General features: G+C 39.7%; 1 protein-coding gene across 2 annotated transcripts; it reads left to right on the top strand.

Moving 5' to 3' along the window:
• Positions 1-585: 585 nt before the first annotated feature.
• LOC111461432 (probable inactive ATP-dependent zinc metalloprotease FTSHI 5, chloroplastic) lies at positions 586-19,790 on the top strand. 2 transcript variants are annotated; one of them, XM_023104945.1, is made up of 19 exons: positions 586-1,731; positions 4,204-4,675; positions 4,844-5,044; positions 5,121-5,414; positions 5,518-5,787; positions 6,005-6,094; positions 6,181-6,312; positions 8,795-8,968; positions 10,330-10,451; positions 11,666-11,867; positions 12,661-12,789; positions 14,893-15,075; positions 15,305-15,424; positions 15,610-15,795; positions 15,891-15,965; positions 17,687-17,746; positions 17,821-17,928; positions 18,078-18,161; positions 19,486-19,790. In XM_023104945.1, the coding sequence occupies exons 1-19, from the start codon at positions 728-730 to the stop codon at positions 19,555-19,557; spliced, it is 3,978 nt and encodes a 1,325-aa protein (XP_022960713.1). In that variant the 5' UTR covers positions 586-727; the 3' UTR covers positions 19,558-19,790. The 2 variants fall into 2 exon arrangements, with proteins under 2 accessions (XP_022960713.1, XP_022960714.1); XM_023104946.1 differs by having other exon boundaries at positions 19,489-19,783.
• Positions 19,791-22,673: the final 2,883 nt, after the last annotated feature.

Below are 22,673 nucleotides of genomic sequence, written 5' to 3'. Positions count from 1 at the left end.
GTAGGGGTCGGAGCGTTATGGGAGCCGCCCCAAATAGAGTGAAAAATCCATATGTTAACGGAGAATGGGAACGGAAAAGGGAGAGATTTCTCCTCGTTGGCTAAAAGTGAACAGAGATAGAGATTATATTATTTTTTTTTTGTTCTCGTCTCCTCCTGCTCACTGTTTAGAAATCTAATCATTTGTATTTCCAATTTGAAATTCGATCAACTTTCCCTCTTGAAATATCTCTAAGGCTTCTCTTCGCGGTAATAATCTCTCCTATCAAATCAATGAAGTATGGTTCATTTTCAGAGATATCTATATATACGAACATATTATTAAGGTTGACCTAACGATAAATTTATTAGATCAGTCCAACGAACCTAATTTTTACAATACTAACTCGTATCCATTCTAATGAATAAAGAGGTCGAGTCGAGTTGGATTGGTCAAACTTTGACTTTATATCGATCGAGGTTAACCGGGTGGATAGGGTCTAGAAAATCTTTGGGCTTGGGGCCCATTGATGGAGACCGACTCATGGGTTAGATTGTAAAACCATAAGCCCAAACCGCCTTAATCTCTTTCATCCACTTCCCCTAGACACTCCTTAGCTACTCCCTGCTCTCATTTCCTTCTCTCCCTCGTAATTTACCAATCCCTGCACCCTTTCAAATGCTAATCCTCTTCGTTTCTTCCTCACCCATTTCCTTTTTCCGCTTCTAATTCCGGCAATTCCATCCTTATGGACGTAATCTTTGCTTCACTCCCATTACCCAATAAACCCCTTTCTCAATTCCCAGCCCCACATTGTCTCCAACCCTCTACACCCATAAGAGCCAGGTGCCGGACTAGCACCCGCAGATGGAACTTCATTTTCACGAGAAAGTGCGTTAATTCCATCTCAAATGGGAACCGGGTACAATTACTTGGCATTCCAAGAGTGCCCAGAAGCTCGAACGCTTTACAAGAAGCTGAAGAATCGATTTTGGAGGACCTTAGTATCTCAAATTTTGTTAGTTTGCCTGTACATGATAAGAAGAATGATGGGTTTATGCTCAATTGCATTGCTAAGCCAATTGTGTATACATTATTCTGTATTGCTGTTGGATTTTTTCCTTTTAGGACAGTTAAAGCTCCCGCAATTGCAGCTCAGGCAATTGGGGAGGCGGTTTTGAGTCAGAAAACTCATGGGAAGGAGGATGGATCGAATTTGAGGGGTCATAAGTACTCGGACTGCACGAGGCAGTTGCTCGAGACGGTGTCGGGTGTATTGAGGAGTATAGAAGAGACTAGAAAGGGTAATTCTAGTGTAGCAAAGGTGGAGGAGGCATTGAAGGCTGTGAAGTTGAAGAAAGAGGAATTGGTAAATGGGATTATGAGTGAGCTTCGTACACAAGTAAGGGAACTAAAGAGGGAGGAGAGGGATTTGGAAAAGAGATTGGAGAGGGTTGTTGATGAAGTGGTGAAAGCTAAGGGGGAGTATGAGAGGTTGGTGGCTGAGGGGGTTAGTGTCGGGGAGGAGGCGAGGAAGAGGATGGACTGGTTGGAGCAGATATTGAGAAGGTTGGAGGTTGAGTATAATGAGAAATGGGAGAAAGTAGGAGAGATCGAGGAAAGTATTTTGAGGGAAGAGACCGTTGCGCTCAGTTTTGGGGTGAGGGAGCTAGGCTTCATCGAGCGGGAATGCAACGAACTGGTGAACGGGTTTTCGCGGGAAATGAGGGCCAGAGAGAAGGGTACTGATAGGTACAAGCACAACCTTAACTTAATGCCATTGTTGTCCCTTTAATGCTTTCAAAGAACTCATGTGTTGAATGTGTGTTGTAATTTGTACCGGTTACTTGATATTCTGATCTCTTAAACAAAAACATGTCATGGACCTTTAATTTTTTCTGTATATTTTCAGCTTTCTAATAGCTCCTAAGACTTTTAGAAGAACGTATGTTTGAGAAGAAAGACGATATCATCTCTAAAGTTCGATTTTTTTTTTTATAAGACGATGAATTTTCTTGGTTCGATTCATGGTGAATCTAGAGGAATAGAATAAGGCCTGAGATTCTTTCATTTGTGGAGGGCTAGGGAACCTAAAGGCGCTTAATGAGCTTAAGTGGCTGTGGCATTTTCCTCGAAAGTCGATACTTTATGGCATAAGATTATTGTGAGTAATAACAGGTCCCATCCCTTTGAGTAGCTTTCGAAGGGGATCTCGAGAGGTATTGCCATATATTCGTGGAAAGCTGTTGCTAATGGGTTCCCTTTTTTATCTTAGTGTTTATTCATTTTTCTGGTGGCATTGGGAGGCTTTTGTCTTTTGAACCCTAATCCTTCTAAAGAGTTTTCGTGTAGCCCTTTCCTTTAGTATCGGGCAAGCTCCTCATCTTTGAGCCCCTCATCTTCTTCTCACTTTGGAAGATCAAAATTTCAAAGAAGGTTAAATTTTTTATTTGGAAGTTCCTCCATGACACTTGGCCGAGTTCATAACTTGGATTGTGTTTCGTGGACTTCGACCAATTTGATAGTGCCCAAGTGTTGTATCCTTCTCTGAGGTCTGAGGATTTGAATTATCTCCTTTTGTCTTGTGAGTTTACGAGGTAGTGTGTGTAGCTTTTTTTTAGACATTCAACTTTAGCTAGGCCCGACCCAGAGGGTATAGCTTTCACGGTAGAGGAGCTTCTTCTTCATCCCTCTTTCATGAAAATAGCTGCCTTTTGTGGTTGGCTAGCTTTTGTGCTATTTTATGGGGTCTTTGGGGGAGAAAGAAACAATAACATTTTAGAGGGCTTGGAGAGATGTGTGGCCCTTGTTAGATTTCACACTTCTTGTTCGGCCTCCACGAATAAATACTTTTTGTAATTGTCCTTTAGGTCTCCTTCTATTCTTTCACATGATCTTGATGAACATTTGGTTTATTACAAAAAAAAAAGAAAAAGTATCAATACAGCTGGTTTTGAGTGGAATCCTGTTTCATTATCATTTCAGCTTAGGATTCTTGATTGGATTAAAGCTCAATTAGAAAAGAATCAGAAGATCATGAGACTTTTTGTGAATTGAAGGAGGGTGGTGGGTCTCATTTAGTACATTGAAATGTTGTATTCAAAGCTATAGAGGAGGGTGCTAGGAATCATGACTCTCCACAATGGTATGATATTGTCCACTTTGAGCATAACCTCTCATGACTTTGTTTTGGGCTTCCCCAAAGGGCCTCATACCAATGGAGATGATCATTCCCTAAATTAGCCAATGTGGGACTCCCTCCCAACAATCCTCAACAATTCTCCCCTCAAACAAAGTACACCATAGAAGGCCTATGGAGCCCTCGAACAACCTCCCCTTAATCGAGGCTCGACTCTTTCTCTAGAGCCCTCGAACAAAGTAAACCCTTTGTTCGACACTTTAGTCACTTTTGATTACACCTTTGAGGCTCACAATTTTTTGTTCGACATTTGAGGAGCCCTCGAACAACCTCCCCTTAATTGAAGGCTCGACTCTTTCTCTAGAGCACTCGAACAAAGTACACCCTTTGTTCAACACTTTAGTCACTTTTGACTACACTTTCGAGGCTCACAATTCTTTGTTTGACATTTGAGGATTCTATTGACATGGCTAAGTTTAGGGCATGACTCTAATAGCATGTTAGGAATCACGGCTCTCCACGGTGGTATGGTATTGTCCACTTTGAGCATAAACTCTCATGACTTTGCTTTGGGCTTCCCCAAAATGCTTCATACCAATGGAGATGTATTCCTTACTGATAAACCCATGATCGTTCCCTAAATTAGTCAATGGGGGACTCCCTCCCAACAATCCTCAACAGAGGGTGGTCTAGGGATAGGAAATTTGGCATCCAAAATTTAACCCTTCGCCATTGCAAAATTTTAGGAAAAAATTTCACAGGAAATTTATTGTTTTTGAATTCGCAATGAAAATTTCACAGGAAATTTATTGTTTTTGAATTCACAATGCTCCTTCTCGTTGTAAATGATTTATATAGCCATATGTTACTGCATGTACCATTAAAATTCTCCATGATTTTTTGCCATCTAACATGCTCTATTTATATGATAATATGTGTTCTTTTCTCGTTGATCCTTGTCACATGATTTGATTTTTTTTTTTTTTTTGAAGTTTAGGATGCTTATGTTTCCCCTTGATGTAACTCTTTGAAAATAAAAATAAAAGAGTTCAAATTTATTATCAGTTTTCGCTTCTTCATTGCAGAGCGCCAGAGCAATCTCTGACAAAGCTGTCTAAAGATTATATTCAAAAAGATTTGGAAAATATGCAAAGAAAAACGTTGGAGCAAAATATTCTTCCAGCTGTCGTGGAAGGAGTCAGTCTTGGAAATTTTTTAGATCAAGAAGCAGTTGATTTTGCTCGTCGTATAAGTCAAGGTCTTAAAGATTCTAGGGTGCTGCAGAAGAACATGGAGGCTCATGCGAGAAAGAAAATGAAGAAGTTTGGTGATGAAAAACGTTATGTTGTTAACACCCCAGAGGGTGAGGTTGTGAAGGGTTTTCCAGAAGTTGAAATGAAGTGGATGTTTGGTGATAAGGAAGTTGTGGTTCCTAAAGCTATTAGTCTCCAGTTATTCCATGGCTGGAAGAAGTGGCGTGAAGAAGCTAAGGCAGATTTGAAAAGAAACCTATTAGAAAATGAGGAATTTGGTAAAAAATATGTGGCCCAGAGACAGGTACTGTTAAATCATATACTTAATCGACGTACTTCGGATCTTTGTATTTCATAACAGAACTTTATGTTGTCATTTTTTCGGTAAATATTTTATTCAAACTTAGCTACCCTTAACATTTATGGTAAACTCTATTACCCCTGCAAGTAAGCAACTATACTCTAATTGCAGGAACGTATTCTTCTAGACCGAGATAGAGTTGTAGCCAATACTTGGTACAACGAAGAAAAGGAACGGTGGGAAATTGATCCGGTGGCTGTTCCCTATGCCGTGACCAAAAGGCTAGTAGATCATGCCCGAATACGCCATGATTGGGGTGCCATGTATGTTACACTAAAGGGGGATGAGAAGGAGTTTTTCTTGGACATTAAGGCAATCCACAGATACATTATGGTTTCTTTATTTCTAACTTATTTCTATTCAATTCTAATTCTGCAATCTTCTTCAGGAATTTGAAATTTTATTTGAAGATTTTGGAGGTTTTGATGGGCTATACATGAAAATGCTTGCCTGTGGTATACCAACTACAATTCACCTGATGCGTATACCATTCTCGGAGTTGGATATCTATCAACAGTTCATCCTGAGCATAAGGTTGCCTTACAGTTTCTTGAATGCATTGTGGAAGACTAGTGTTGTGTCATATTGTAGAAGTTGGGTTTTCAAGAAAATAAAAGATGTAAACGATGACGTACTAATGGTGATGGTATTTCCCGTTGTCGAGTTTTTAGTCCCTTATCAGGTATCATCAGCTCTTCCATTTTAATTGTTGTAGACTACTTTTTATTCAAGACATTTGTTTTTGTTTTTGTTTTGTGTTTCCAATTATTATTATTCTATGACAGATAAGACTCCTGTTAGGGATGGCATGGCCAGTGGAAAGCGATCAAATCGTTGATTCTACGTGGTACTTGAGATGGCAAACTGAGACAGAAATGAGGTTTAAAGCTAAAAGAAGAGATACTCTCCAGTGGGTTGTTTTGTTTATGATTAGAAGTGCTATATACCTATATTGTTTGTTTCATATCTTCTCGTTCGTAAAGCGAAAAGTGCCAAGGCTTATTGGCTTTGGACCAGTTCGTAGGAATCCAAATTTGCGGAAGTTTAGGAGACTGGTAATTTACTACTCCTTATTGCTTGTTAGCCATAGATATGGTGCTTATGATCTGACATGGTGTTGCTTAAGGCAACATGTAGAACTGTAAATTTCCTTTCTGATGCCTTTTTCATTATAATGATGCACAGCATGGTGCCAATATTGCATTGCCACTATCATTTCATGCTCATGTTTGGACACTTGGTTGACAATTCTAATTCAGCGCTATTCTGCAGAAAGCATATCTTAATTATAAGATGAAGAAAATCAAACGTAAGAAGCGGGCTGGTGTCGACCCAATTACACGTGCATTTGATAGAATGAAGGTTAGAGTCAAATGCTAAAGTTTTTACTGCTTTTCTTCTCATAAGGAACTGCTTTAATACATTGATGATCGGCGTGTGGGTTGCAGAGGGTGAAAAATCCACCAATACCTTTAAAAGATTTTGCTAGCGTTGAGTCGATGAGAGAGGAGATCAATGAAGTTGTGGCATTCCTACAAAATCCTCGTGCGTTTCAAGAAATGGGTGCCCGTGCCCCTCGGGTATGTTTAACGGATGGTAGTTATGCGGTTCATTTTAATTACAAGTCCAAAATAGAGTATATGAGTTGGAATACATTGGGTCCGGTAAACAAAACATCTTAAAATATTAAAACGGTTGAAACATGGTGTGGCTTTGTATGACACTTGTTCAAGATCTGCTTCCATCCTTGACTAGTTTCTTCTTGTCACCTAGAAAAACATGAGAGAACTTTAACGAGTATAGACTTAGTAAGTTGCCTACTTATAGGTTCTTAATCGTGCCATGGTGTGTGCTAGGGTACTACACTATTTCTTGTCGTGCATTGGTGTGTGCTAGGGTACTACACTCTTTCTTGTCATGTTCTTGTTCTTATCCTGGGAACTTAGGCCTTTAGGTTATGTTCTTAAGTTTTGAGTTCTTGTCATGGTCTAGCGCAAGGGCCTTGGTCCTAGTTCTGACCTAAGGACCTTAGTTATGAGGTTCTTGGTTCTTAGTTCTAAGGACTTGGATCTTGATAGGGTTCTAGTTCTTATCTTTGGTTCTTAGTTCTTGTTTTGTTTCCTAAGATACCCCTAGGATTTACGGTACAAGACTTGAACCTAACAACCTATGTCTAAGGCTTAATGCGTTCCAAGCGATACAATCTGAGCCTATGTCCAAGGCTTCAAGCGTTCCAAGCGACGTAGTTCAAACCGCATCCAAGGCTGCATGCATTTCCTACGATATAGTTTGAAACCTACACCCAGAACTTCTTACGATCCAAGCAGTGTAGTTTACAAGTTGGGTCCAAAGCTTCATACGTTCCAAGCAGCGGTCTGAAAACTTATGCCAAAGGCTTCATACATTCCAAGTGGCGTAGTCTAAAACCTGCATCCAAGGCTTCTTACGTTCCAAGCGATGCAGTCTAGAAACCTACATCCAAGGTTTTTTACACTCCAAGGGATGTAGTCTAAAAACCTCGGGTATGTTTGACGTTCGAGTCCTCGACTCATGAGTGAAAGTATGTGGATTGTTCCAAATTTTCTTTGGTAGGTCCATCTTTGAGTCTATTTTCAAGAACCAAAGAGAATTTCATGAAAACAGGTCTGGAAGGGGTTCAATTTGATGAAAAATTGAGGTTGGGCTAGGTTTGGGCTGGCATGACCGGTTCAATTGAACCGACCAAGGGGAACAAGACGCAAAAACCTCGTTCATCTTGCTTTGAAACTCAGTCTCTACAGCATGATACAATGACTTTTAGCCCTCGATATCTTCACGAAACTTAAAGATGGAGTTGCAAGGAAGAGTTTGAGACTGAGTTCTTACCTTGCCGTGGACTGTAGCCAAAGTTATAAGCTGTGGAATGTTGCCAGAAAGCGTTATCCTCACCGGAGTAAAACCCAGAGAACTTTTATTGGTTGGGGTGATCTCACCCTTACCTCACCCCGATTCCTTCATGAAAACTCTTCATTTTCTTCCCCTCAAGCTTAAGAAATAGTTTCGAAAGGACAAATTTGTATGGATCTTCATAATTTTGAGTTCAAACTTCTCTAGATCTCTTGCCAAATTTTACGTAGAATCAAGCTTATTGGGCAGCTCGATACAAGTTTTTTCAAGTCCCGATTTCTTCATGAAACCTTCCCATCTCATTGCTACGAAACTAATCCTTTAAGATTAAAAGGCCATGCTATCTGAGCAATGCTGCTGAAACATTTCTGCTGTTCTCACGATGAAGGAAGATATGATTGATATCTTTTTCAAATTTCGAACGTAAAATGCATCCATCAGGATCTAGCCATCAGTTTTTTCCTTTTAACTCTTGTTCACTTCGAGACGTTGAGTAGACTTGTTAGATGTGTTTAATTTTCATCCTTCCCCACATCCTGGTATTGTTGGTCAATTTATCGTGCATGCTTTTTTGGTTGGTGGGTGTAGCGGATTTGATCATCCTCTGCTTGTAGGGATTTGGGGCACTGCCCCGAAGCGTCACGGACCGTACGTCCTTCTTTAGTTTAGGAGATTTTGGAGTTGAGCAGCCCTCTTCGAGGTCTTAGGAAAAGAAAGTCTAAAGGTTACATGTTTGTGGTGCTCTGTTTTGGCAAATTGAATTGGAGCAAAAGGAAATGATCAAAACAGAAAAGGCGAATAATGCTTCCTTCTCGGATTCTGTTGTATTTTCAGCTTTCACCTGGTGCCTCAAATCTAAGGGTTTTATTGTGTATTTATTATTATTTCGTTGTGGTAATTTTTCCATCCTGTCTACAGTGAGAGAGTGATTTTGAATGTCTTATGGCTTAGCTTTGTAATTTCATTATCTTCAATGAAACGTTGTCTTTAGTCTCTGAATAGGAATTTTAGATACAAGGTGTCAACAAATAATACACTGCGCCGTGACTTGTTTTGCATTTCTGTAACGTTATATCAATGAGATGTCCTTCCGTCCTCGGATACCATATGCTAGGTTGCAGTGGTTGCTAAAACAATTTTTATGTTTCTACTCATGGCGTCCGCGTCTTATTGCAGGGGGTCTTAATTGTTGGTGAGAGAGGAACAGGAAAGACATCTCTTGCAATGGCCATAGCTGCAGAAGCAAAAGTACCGGTTGTGACGGTTCAAGCGCAAGAATTAGAGCCTGGACTATGGGTTGGGCAAAGTGCATCCAATGTTCGGGAGTTATTCCAAACCGCAAGAGATTTGGTTGTTCTCTTGCTCCTTAGCTCGCTTTTTTTATTTTTATTTTTAACTAGAAACAATTTCTTATTCAAATAATGAAAAGGAATAAATGTTCAACGGATTCGAACTCCCAAAGGAAGTAAAAAAGAAAGAAAAAATGCAAAACAACTAATACACCTATATAGAGATCTAACCATGAAAATTAAACTATGACGTCCCACATTGGTTGGGGAGGAGGACAAACCACCATTTATAAGGGTGTAGAACAAAGAACAAAGAAATATTATCGTTTGAAAGGCTTGGTGAGATTGCAAACAAAACTGATGCTATGGAAAAGGCCTCTACCATTCACGTAATATTGAAAGGTACTACATTCTTCCAAAGAAAATCATGAACCCACCTCTGACCTTGCCCATCAAGAAAAATATACGAAACGGCTGCAATGCTCGTAGAAATCAAGGTTGCAACAAAGTCAATAGACCAAAGGCCTCCTTGGTCTCCAAGAAGAAAATGTCAAACTACTAATATTGAGTTTAAGGCTAGAAGATTTTGATATAAACAGGAGAGAGAATCCTTATTTCAGTTTAGGATATCAAATTGAAGCATCTGATGTTAGTATGAGTAATGAGGAATTTGAAGCACATTTAGTTAATATAAATCGATATATTTTCTGTCGAAGACTCTTTTACAGAAGCATTTGAAAGTCTTTTTTCGGTTGTTGATTAAAATAATTCCGTTGAAGTTTCATAATTATGAGCTTCATTAGAAATGTATCCTTCCATTCCTCCTGCATTCAATTCCTTAATGAGGTTTGTGAATTCCAAATGAAAGAAATCACTCCTCAGTCACCATAAATTAAGTTCTAATTGTGTATCACTCACCTATTTAGACTGTTTTTTCCATGTTGTCTTGAAGATCATTTTCAGTTTATACTTTTTATTCATTTTGGAATTCGAAGATCATCCGTTGTTTTTATGAAGACTATTTTGGAATATTACAGGGATGCTTATTTTAGGGGTTCGGGTTTATGTGCGGTTGGGAATATTTGAGTTGGTTCTCACTTCTCGCCTTTTTTGAATTTGACTTTAGATCTAATGTCAGAAGGGATTGTTCTCAGTTGTTAAACCTCTTCCTTCTTCCACCAGACTCTTGTGCTCGAAACCCAACGTTCTTAGCCTTTATTTTGATGTTTTGATCGAAGACATTCGATGTCCGATTTCGCGTTCAATCTTACTTAATATACACACTCGATGTTGTTTCTTTCTAGTTATATTACTGTGAGTTTTTCCTGCAAATATTTTGTTGGTTTTTATGCTAGAAGAGATTAGATGGTTAATTTTTGCAATCATCCGTTTCTAATTATAGTTCTAGAGTGATATCTCTAGGCACCTGTGATCATATTTGTGGAGGATTTTGACATCTTTGCTGGAGTTCGTGGCAAGTATATTCATACCAAAGAACAGGATCACGAAGCTTTCATCAACCAACTTCTTGTGGAGCTTGATGGGTAAGCTTAAATTTCTTTTAGTTAATTTGACCATCCAATGTTCTATCCTCGTAATGTTTTGAAACATAACAAGATCTATCCTTGAAACAACTAGCACTTATGTTGTGATGTCCCACATTGGTTGGGGAGGAGAACAAACCACCATTTATAAGGGTGTGAAAACCTTCCCCTAGCAGACGCGTTTTAAAGCCTTGAGGGGAAGCCCAAAAGGGAAAGCCCAAAGAGGACAATATCTGCTAGCGGTGGATCTGGGCCGTTACAAATGGTATTAGAGCCAGACTCCGGACGATGTGCCAGCCTTCTCGTTGTTCCCTGAAGGGGGGTAGACACGAGGTAGTGTGCCAGTAAGGACGCTGGGCCCCAAAGGGGGGTGGATTTAGAGGCAGTCCCTCATCGATTGGAGGAAGGAAAGAGTGCCAGCGAGGACGCTGGGCCCCGAAGGGGGGTGGATTGTGATGTCCCACATTGGCTGGGGAGGAGAACAAACCACCATTTATAAGGGTGTGGAAACCTTCCCCTAGCAGACGCGTTTTAAAGCCTTGAGGGGAAACCTGAAAGGGAAAGCCCAAAGAGGACAATATCTGCTGGCGGTGGATCTGGGTCGTTACATATGTTCTGCAACAAAATGGTGCAGGAGAAATAAAATGAAGCAAAGTCGTTCTAGGTAGTTCTATTTGTAAACATGGAATAATTGGGTCAGCTTGTGGGGTTTTCCTTTTACTGTGCGCTTTAATGTATATTCTATGCAGTCACAACCTCAAAAGTGAGACACAAAATCCTCCATAAAACGATAGGTTTTCCTTTTACAATAAACAATAAACTAAATTGTAATTTCGGTACTCATTTTGTTTTACAAGTTAAGAACCTTGCTCACAGCAAGCACCATTCAAAGAAAATTGCCCCTTCCCTATCATTAAAAAGATATGGTTCTTCCTAATGCTCCCACCTTCAACGTCTCTGACCTTAGTGCCAAACCATACTGCATATCATGCTCCTCACCACTTTCGTTTGGCTACCTAAACTTGAGGGCGGGTTATCGTCAGAATGTAGCATAATATCTTTCTTTTCCTTGGTTGGATTTGATGTCTTGGCCATTGGAAAGTGAAGTTTCTGTTTTACTTAATAGAATTCTCCAAGAATTTTACTAGATTTAGTGCTAGACTAGTACAGGTCACATTATTTCCTCTTACAGCATGTTGTGCATCTATGTGTAGGTTTGAGAAACAAGATGGAGTAGTTTTGATGGCTACCACTCGGAATTTGAAGCAAATTGATGATGCTCTACAGCGGCCTGGGCGGATGGATCGAGTATTTCATCTTCAAAGACTAACTCAATCTGAAAGAGAGAAGATCCTACAAATTGCTGCTAAAGAATCCATGGACGAGGAGCTCATTGATTACGTTGATTGGAAAAAGGTAATTTATATCCATCCTTCTTTTGTGCGTAATATGGCAAGTGTTTGTACTGAAATTTCATATGATGCCTGACACCAGTGAACTTTAAGGACGCTTCTTGTTGATTATGAAGGTCATGAAACTTGTTTATTGTTTGCTTATGATATTTGCTTATTCAAGAGATACTTTTAATGGTCGGATTCTAGTGGTTTCTTGTTAGTAATTTGACTTTAGTTGTCGTTACATAGTTTGATGCAGTATCAGAGTTTAATCTCTTCTATATGATGGATGATCGGTGGCTATGAAGGCTTCACCGATTGAGTTAGAGTTTGGTTTTAGTCAGATTTTCTAGAATAGAAAAGCTCATCCAACCAATATAATAATCCTTGATACTAACTAGCATACTAGGTAACTAAATCCAAATAAATCCAATCAGATAAATTAGGGAGGTCAACTACTCTCGTTATTTAATGGGATTAGACAAATATCCTACGATTGTTAGGCCTTTTACTAAAAAGAATGCAGTTTCTTTTCTTCTCAACCCTTTTGGGAGATGTTTTTCCATTAACTTTTCTTGTTAAAAGAAGAGATTGATTGAATAAACATGTTTGTGAAACCGTATAAAGGCTCTAGTATTCAAAATGCATACAATAATAAGATCCTTCTAAACATTCTCTATTTTCTTCTTCAGTTTCTGATATCCATGATTTTTTGGATATGTATCATTTTATACGCACTTCGACTAATCTCATGGATTGTTTTCCTTCTTAATTAAGTAATTTTCTTGTCACTTATTGGGATATTTTACTTCTAGGTTGCTGAGAAGACATCCCTTTTACGACCTTTGGAACTAAAACTTGTCCCGCTTGCTTTGGAAGGCAGTGCTTTTCGAACCAAATTCCTCGACACTGATGAACTGATGGACTACTGTAGCTGGTTTGCTGTAAGAAATACTGCTTTGCTCATTAAAATAAGTTTCTTCTTATTGTTATTATTGCCAGAGACGAATTTATTAATTTTTCTCGCTCACTAGTGCTTGCGTTTTAAAATCGTAATAGGCTGTCATTGTGTGCCACATCATTATGGAAAAGTGTTTCTTTAATTTTTTGAGGTTAGCAAAAAGGGTATCTATTCAGAATGAAGAAGTGTTAATGGTGCTGTTGGAAACTCACATAGGGAAAAGGTTTATTTGGAGGGCATCCTTTGTTTTGCCTCTTTTGATAACTCTTCCTTGCTTTCCTTGGGTTTTCACCGCCCGTCACTGACCGAGAGGCTGTTGAGGTTGTCAGTTGCCTTTCTATTATTTCCGATTAGGTGACTCATCATGGAAGAAGAGATTCTAGACTTCGGGTTTTGAAGCCGTTCGAGGGATTCCAGACCCCTTGATTCGTCATGGGGAGGAGTGACATTTATGTCTGGTCCCAATCTTGGGGGGGGGGNGGGGGGGGGGGGGGGGTAGTCTTGTAGCTCTCTTTTCTATCGCTTGAGCGTTCCTTCGCTTCCCCTGATGCCCTTCTGTTTTCTTTGCTCTAGAAGGCCAAGTTATTTGCTTGGCATATCTTGCCTGGGAAAGTCAATTCCTTGGATCACATTTAGAGTTGCTCCTCTTTCTTTTTTGGGTCTAAATGGTGTATCCTTTGTAGAATCGAGTCGGAAGATCTTGATCAATTCTTTAAAACGTTTAATTCGCGTAGTCATCATGGTTTCACCTTTTGGAGTCGTCAGTTCTCTGACACGCAACGAAGATTACCAGACGATGTTGGAGGAGGTTTTGTTGTATCCCCCTTTTGGGATAGGGGTGGAAGTCTGTAGCAGGCTTGTTTCTTTGCCGGTTTGTGAGGTATTTGGTTTGTGAGATAATATGATTTTTAGAGAGGTTGGAAGGAAATTTGGGATACCATTGATTTTTAACAACTCTTTATAGGCGTCTTTTTGCAATTATTAGTTATGTTATTCTGCTGGATTGGAGCCCCTTTTGGTTGGTTTAGACTTCTGTATGAATTTTCTTTTTTTCTTTTACTATTTCATTTTTTTCGTAATGAAAGTTTGGTTTATGAATTTGAAAACGAGTTGTTTGGTAACCTTTCCAGATTCCTATTGTGATATCCCACCTTAGTTGGGGAGGAGAACGAAACACCTTTTATAAGGGTGTGGAAACCTTTCCCTAGCAAACACGTTTTAAAGCCTTGAGGGGAAGCCTGAAAGGGAAAGCCCAAAGAGGACAATATCTGCTAGCGGTGGGCCTGGGTCGTTACAAATGATATCAGAGCCAGATACCAGGCGATGTGCCAGCGAGGAGGCTGTTCGGTATACACGAGGCGGTGTGCCGATAAGGACGTTGGGCCCCAAAAGGGGGTGGATTTGGTGGGGGTCCCACATCGATTGGAGAAAGGAACGAGTGCCAGCGAGGACACTAGGCCCTTAAGGGGGTGGATTGTGATATACCACATTGGTTGGGGAGGAGAACGAAACACCCTTTATAAGGGTGTGGAAACCTTTCCCTAGTAGACACGTTTTAAAGCCTTGAAGCCTTGAGGGGAAGCCCGAAAGGGAAACCCCAAAAAGGACAATATCTGCTAGCGGTGGGCCTGGGTCGTTACTCCTATTCCTTGCAATATTAGAGGAACATAATGATCATTATTTTCATTTGTACTTTCATGTTTTGTTTAGAATTAACTAGATACTGTTAATTTTAGACAAAACAACGAAAAAGAACGAAGTTTTTTCTTGTCAAATATGTTTTCCATCCTAATTTCATCTATAACCACTGAAAAATAAATACATAGGTAGCTGTCTATATCCTACGAGTTCCAATCGCCATGTTGATGTTAATTAAAACAGTATACCTTGTATGCATCGTTTACTCTTCTCCATGATCTTTTTGGCATTGTTGTTCTAGTCAGTTCTGGGTTTTCTGGTTCGCCTGTTTTGCAGCGGCTCCAATCCAGATTGGTTGATTCTGTTTAGCCTATTTTGTTTTGTTTTTTTGGTGTAATTGATTCATGTAAATAGTCCTAATTGATCTGTGGAAAATCTTTGTTGACAGACTTTCAATGGTATGGTTCCCAAGTGGGTGCTGAAAACCAGAACAGTAAAAAACCTAAACAAAATGTTGGTGAATCATCTGGGGTTAACACTGTCTAAAGAAGATCTTCAAAATGTGGTTGATCTGATGGAACCATATGGCCAAATAAGCAATGGGATTGAACTCCTCAATCCTCCTCTCGATGTACGAAACGAAATTACTTCATGTTAACGTTTACGTTTTTACCTACGTTAGTTCGTTATTGTTAGCTTAAAGTTGTCGATTTAGTATTCTTGATAGTTTCGGGTGCCATTCATTACTCGACTTCCACAAGTTTTCAAGTATTTAAGAATCACTTTTAAATTATAAGTTTAGTCCCTTAATTTTGTAAGCCATTTTAATATGGACTAATCAATCGAGGTCTATTATGTAGTGGACGAGGGAGACGAAGTTTCTGCATGCTGTTTGGGCAGCTGGTCGTGGTCTTATCGCCCTTCTGTTACCGAATTTCGATGTCGTGGATAATCTGTGGCTTGAGCCGTTATCGTGGCAGGTTAGGCATTTTCCCATCCCAAAGTGGCTAACAAGTTCTTCTGGTAATAATAAAGAGATTTGTAGTATTGTGCTAGTATGGTCACATTACTTTCACTTTTGGGTAAAATATATGATAAGTTCTCTGTTTCATTAGAACACCATCGTGTCGATTCTATTGCATTTGAACTCGTGCCTTATTCATAGGGTATTGGATGTACAAAGATCAGTAAACGGAAAAACGAAGGTTCGATAAATGGGAATTCGGAATCAAGATCGTACCTTGAAAAGAAGCTTGTTTTTTGCTTTGGTTCATATGTTGCATCTCAAATGCTACTTCCTTTTGGAGAAGAAAATCTGCTATCTTCATCTGAGTTAAAGCAGGCACAAGAGGTTAGTTTCATAGAGCTATCTAACATAGTTGTCAATGATCTTATATGCTGTCTAACTTTTACATTACACCTCTTTCCAAATCTGATCTGTGGTAGATTGCAACGAGAATGGTGGTTCAGTATGGGTGGGGGCCAGATGATAATCCAGCAATTTACTGCACAAACAATGCGGTATACTTTTTTTTACATGTCCAAATCTGATTTGTGGTAGATTTCAACACAACATTCCTTTGTGATATACAGGAATTTTGTTACTTTTCTTCTTCTAAAGTTGTGAGATCCCACATCGGTTGGGGAGAAGAACGAAACGAAGCATTCTTTATAAGGGTGTGGAAACCTCTCCCTAGTAGACGCGTTTTAAAAACCTTGAGGGGAAACCTAAAAGGGAAAGCCCAAAGAGGACAATATTTGCTAGCAATGGGTTTGAGCCATTACAAATGGTATAAAAGCTAAATATCGGGTGATGTGCCAGTGAGGAGGTTAAACCCCGAAGGGGAATGGACACGAGGTAGTGTGCCAGCAAGGTCGTTGGGCTTCGAAGGGGGTGGAATGGGGGGTCCCACATCGATTGGAGTAGGGAATGAGGGCCAGCGGTGGATTGTGAGATCCTATGTCGGTTGGGGAAGAGAATGAAACGAAGCATTCTTTATAAGAGTGTGGAAACTTCTCTCTAACAGACACATTTTAAAAACCTGGAGGGGAAGCCCGAAAGGGAAAGCCCAAAGAGGACAATATTTGCTAGCAGTGGGCTTGAGCCATTACAAATAGTATCACAGCCAGACATCGGGCGATGTGCCAGTGAAGAGTTTAAGCCCCGAAGCGGGGTGGACACGAGGCGGTGTGCCAGCAAGGTCGTTGGGTCCCGAAGGGTGTGGATTGGGGGATCTCACATTGATTGGAGAAGGAAATGAGTGTTAGCGAGGACACTGGCCCTTGAGGGGGGTGGATTGTGAGATCCCACATCGGTTGGGGAGGAGAATGAAACGAAGCATTCTTTATAAGGGTGTGGAAACCTCTCCCTAGTAGATGTGTTCTAAAAACCTTGAGGGGAAGCCCGAAAGGGAAAGCCCAAAGAGGACAATATTTGCTAGCAGTGGGGCTTGAGCCATTACAAATGGTATTAGAGCTAGACACCAGGCAATGTGCCAGTGAGGAGGTTAGGACACGAGGCGGTGTGCAAACAAGGTCATTGGGTCTCGAAGGGGTGGATTGGGGGGTCCCACATTGATTAGAGAAGGGAATGAGTGCCAGCGAGGACGCTGGCCCCTAAGAGGGGTGGATTGTGAGATCCCACGTCGGTTGGGGAGGAGAACGAAACGAAGCATTTTTTATAAGAGTGTGGAGACTTCTCCTTAGCAGACGCATTTCAAAAACCTTGAGGGGAAACCCAAAAGGGAAAGCCCAAAGAGAACAAGATTTACTAGCAGTGGGCTTGAGCCATTACAAATGGTATCAGAGCCAGACACCAGGCGATGTGCCACTGAGGAGGTTAAGCCCCGAAAGGGTGGGCACGAGGCGGTGTGCCAGCAAGGTTGTTGGGCTCCAAAGGGGGTGGATTGGGGGGAATGAGTGCCAGCGAGGACGTTGGCCCTTGAGGGGGGTGGATTGTGAGATCCCACATCAGTTGGGGAGGAGAACAAAACGAAGCATTCTTTATAAGAGTGTGGACACCTCTCCCTAGCAAACGCATTTCAAAAATCTTGAGGGGAAGCCCAAAAGAGAAAGCCCAAAGAGGACAATATCTACTAACAGTGGGCTTGTGGCGTTACAAAAGTCCACTCTATCACGTTATTTGTAATATGCTCAACGAACTTCACATTGTTATACATTATATGCTCAAGCGGCTTTATAAGGCTCTCATTTAGTGATATCACACTTTGGCAATGACGTAGGTTTCTTTTTTGAGCATGGGGGACACCTATGAATATGAAGTGGCAACTAAAGTTGAGAAGGTATATTTTGTGCCTCAAATTTACTTTGTTGGCTTAAGATTATGTAATTGACCTTCCTCACTTTGCTTTTCTAGATCTATGATTTAGCATATTGTAGAGCAAAGGAAATGATGGAGAAAAACCGTCAAGTTCTTGAAAAGTTCGTCGAAGAACTACTCGAGTTCGAAATTCTTACTGGGAAGGCAAGTGCTCGTTCTTTTATTATTTTAAATCCTATTTGATATGGGTTCTCGATCCATTAGATTCCATACCTTTCAGCTCGAAATGGTCGTTCTGGACGACACGGGTGATACTTTATCGGTATGTTTGTGACTCGCCTTCCTCTTGGCAGGTTTTGGAGAGATTGATTGCAAGTAATGGAGGAATTAGGGAAAAAGAGCCATTTTTTCTTTCTGGATCTTCTTATGACAGAGAGGTATTTTAAATTATGTTTTTTTCAGTCTACTTATGATTTTAACGTTCTTGGTGAACTTTTGAAATATCTTCAAAATTTAATAGTTTTATGTTGATGGGAGTTTCTAATCAAATGAACATGAACAAAATCGGTCAGATGGGTGTGCTAATGGTAGCCAACGCTAAGAATTCTACCGTTAGAGGTACTCGGTTTGACTTGTTCTAGGTTATATGATCTCATACTGTCATAGCCCAAGTCTGTCGCTAGCGGATATTGTCTTCTTTAGGCTTTTCCTTTCGGACTTCCTCTCAAGGTTTTTAAAACATATCTGCTAGGGAGAGGTTTCCACACCCTTATAAAGAATGCTTCGTTTCCCTTTTCAACCGATGTTGGATCTCACCGATACAACTTTTTCTAAGGAAGAACATTAGTGATGTCAAACATGTTACAAGAATCGATGTATATTTGTTGGAATTGTCTTTAATTTCAAAAGAAGTAAAGACGTTGCATGACATGCTTAGGTCGTAGGAGATAGTGAACGTTTGGACACGGTGCTGAATCTAGAATTGGCTGGGTTGGTGAACCGAGCAACCCGAATAGAATTTACAACCCAACCTAATACAACCCTTTATTTTCGGGTTGGATTGTCAGGTTTTTTTTCTTTCTTTTTTAATTATTTAAAAAAAATCATATTTACTCACCATACATATTACATTAGCAACAAAAAAAAACTCATGAAGCCCAAATATCAAACATTCACAAGATACAACATATCATTAACATCAGTTACAGACGTCAAATATTCTTGATCTTCGTAATAATCTTAAAAGTAGGGTTGTGTTGGGTTGTAACTCTGTTTTTGGGTGGGTCGGGTTGACCCAACCAAAAAAATGTCAACCCGCGAACCGAGTCAAATTTTTGGCTTTCCAAAAATTCAACCCAACCCAACCTTTATGGTTTAGTTGGATAGTCGAGGTTGGTTGGGTTATCGGGTCATATGAATACCTCTAATTCCCTGTTCAACTTTTCTTGCTTCTGTTCTCGCTATTTTTCCTTTTCGAAACCGTACTTAGTCCATGACATGTTGACATTTTCTCACTCCATGATTCCCACTTCATATATTTGTATATATGATGTCGATGAAGGTGTTGGAGGTGTTCTAGGACTCGTGTCACTTGTTGTTCGTTGCTCGATCACTTATTCGTTGATTTCTTATGCATTTCAGTAGAAAGATTGTTGTGGCATTTGATAAACTTTTGAAACTTTCTGTGAATATCTGCCTAAACTTTTCTTTTATATGCTTTCATCATTGATGAGATATACTAAAATCTTCCTTTGATTGCAGCAGCCATTAACCAGTGCATTTCTCGAGAGCGGAAACTCGTCCGAAACTACTCTTGTAGGTCAAGCAACATAGAGCAAGAGAAAAAACGAACGCGATTTGGAACTAAATCATTACAACAAGAAAAATAACACGAGTTGCGATACGATTTAGTTTAGATCTTACCGTTACTTTGAGTGTAGAGATACGATTTAGTTTAGATCCGTTGAGTTTGGAGATATGATGTAATCGATGTAGAGATATTAGGTAACTTTTTTATGTAACATAAGTTCTTGGGTAAGAAGAAGAGCATCATTTTTCCTTTGAAACTACAGGATTTTGTAATAATTTGTTGAGCTCAAATATCTATGAATGATGTTTGAAATATCAAGGAAATAATTTGTGAATGAAAAATTCACCATTTATTGATAAGATTGAAATTTTGGTGTCGTTATTGATATCGATACTTGCACCCAAGTCACCCGCTAGCAAATTGACGTCTTTGAATCTGTCAAGTCTAGTTTAACTGCACCGATCATGTCAGCCTAAAAGTTGACCCCTCCTTGATTATATTTTTTTTATCAAATTGATGATCAATTTTCCTAAAATTCTCAATTGTTCCAAAAACTAGCCGTTACGGAAGCTCTCAAAGAAAATTTGGAGAAATCGAGTGCTGAAGGCTCAAGAAACGAGACCCTGAACACAACAAGAGATAAGGAGCTAACTTGGACTTTTCCGAAAAAAAATATTTTTAAGAATCACTTGGATTTCAATATGAGTCTTAAGTTAAGTATGATATAAGGAATCGTGAAAGAAAAGTATTAAAAACCATGAGTTAAGGATTCGAACCAAGCATTTTGCTCGAGAATCAAGTACCGTCAAAATAATCCACTAAATGGACTCTTTTGCCTATAAAATTTTAAATCTGAGCATAATATGATAAATTAAAGATATATCTAAATTTTTTTGGTCATTGAATAAGGCTAACTAGCTAAACCAGAAGATGGTGTAAAATTACCATAATGTCCCTATACTATGCTGCCTATTGTACACGACCTTAATGACCTCGGTACAATTTAAAACTTCATACCCGACCTTAAATCATGACTATCAACATACTAGTGAATTTTCATGACCGTTGGACCACGTTCGGGGGCTTGAACCATGGTTTAAGTAGAAAAATCATTGTCTTCCTCCTAGAAATGCTTAAGGGTACCTTAAGCTATACGTATATCGGGGTATGACATGAATTTCAAGTGAACTTAGGGTTATTAATAACTATGCACCGACAGCATATCCTAGGAGCTAGGTACTATGTCCTAAAGTGACCCGTATCTCCTACCACGCAGTGTGTTATGAGACCCTAATTCTTCTTCTAGGTGGAATGCACCTACACCATGTTTCATGACTAGGACGTCATGATGACCCTCCTATTTTCCCACACCTAGACGAGATGTCCTACATCAGGTATTATTAGCGGGATGTCATGATCAAGTTGCACCATCTATGCGACCATGTCGGTCTTTCATGATGAGTGATTTAAAGGCTACTTTAGGGGAAGTTTTCCGGTTGACCATATGATATGGACCAAGAGAAGTTTTATATTAAGTCCTTGGATACTCAATAAGTTATAGTACCTTAGCTCAAGGATGCAATTAAGAGCGTATAAGTAGGCTACTTACTAAGTTTTTGTACTCACTCCATGTTTTCTATGTTTTTCAGGTTATTATGAGCTAGTCGGGGATGAGAGTAGACTTTGGAGCATAACCATAAATCAACCACTCGTCCTCAAATTTATTCTATTTTGAAATATTTTTGAGTTCGTTTCTTATTTTGTGTTTAAAACTATGTTTGTATGAATAATATACATATATGTATGAACTTATGTGTTAAATACATCGTTTTTATTTCACAAAAAAAAAAAAAAAATTATTGTGTTTTCTATGAGTCATGAATCGTGCTTTGAAGACCTCGAAAATTAGGTCCTGACAATAATTCTCATGGTCAAGCAGTAAACACTTGTAACTCCTAGGTATGCCCTTGTAAAAAGAAAGTCTATGTGTTAGTAGTTCCATTAAAGTGATACAGGACTCGTTAAATGTAATGTGCTCTTTTTGTTTGATTGATATTAAGGTGCGATAGATTTAATCTACTTTTTCAATGACACTCAATTATATAGCCACATAAAAGGGGATAATGCGCTAGAGAACTATGAAGCTGACCCACTAGCGGATGGGATAACAAAGGTGTGCAAAATCCTTCTCAAGAAAGTTCAATAGGTTAGATAAATCCATAAAATTAGAAAGAGTCTATCGTATGAGCAATTATATTCCAAACCGCTAAAGTTTATGAACACAAAATGGGCAAAACCAATTGAAGCTTATGGGATAGGGTTTATGAGACTCATGACCTTTCCCTATAACTAGTAGATAAAAAAGGCTAAGAAGTTTGAGAGATTTCTCATATGCCTAGATCAGGGCATCCGAGGCGTATTCTCATCTTGGAACCATTCAATTACGTCACGACATTAAGGACAACTATGATATCGGAGAACGATACTGTAGACAAGTTTCAAGCACTAATGGTATCAGAGTCTACCTTAGAATAAAAGTAGATGATTGACTAATGATCTCGAGCAAACATCAGTAAAAATCACATAGTAGTATTTAGGCAGGTCATGCTCAGAGTAGAGGCAAAGTCATCCGCCCACTCAGTGGAAAAGTAGAAGTATCTATGTTCGTGGACTATAGAGCCATATTACAATATGGGTTAGAAGTTTGTTTCGAATGTGGGGTACTAGAGCCATATGATAAGTCATTGTTTGAGGAGTGTTGTTGGAGGTAGTTGTAACCAACCTTTGAGCTCAATTGGTATTAGAATGCCCTCCCAAGTTGTAACGACCCAGATTCACCGCTAGTAGATATTGTTCTCTTTGGGCTTTCCCTTTCGAGCTTTCCCTCAAGGCTTTAAAATGCGTCTACTAGGGAAGGTTTCTACCCCTTTATAAAAGGTGGTTTGTTCTCCTCCCCAACCAATGTGGGACACAATCCACCCCCTTCGGGGCCTAGCATTCTCGCTGACACTCTTTCCTTCCTCTAATCGAGGTAGGACCGTCCCCAAATCCACCCCCTTTTAGGGCCAACGTCCTTACTAGCACACCGCCTCGTGTCTACCCCCCTTTGGGGAACAGCGAGAAGGCTGGCACATCATCC

Source organism: Cucurbita moschata, unplaced genomic scaffold (assembly GCF_002738365.1).
Source record: "Cucurbita moschata cultivar Rifu unplaced genomic scaffold, Cmos_1.0 Cmo_Scf00025, whole genome shotgun sequence".
NCBI lineage: Eukaryota > Viridiplantae > Streptophyta > Magnoliopsida > Cucurbitales > Cucurbitaceae > Cucurbita > Cucurbita moschata.
Note: the sequence above shows the minus strand (reverse complement) of the source record. Positions and strands in the feature narration are given on the sequence as shown.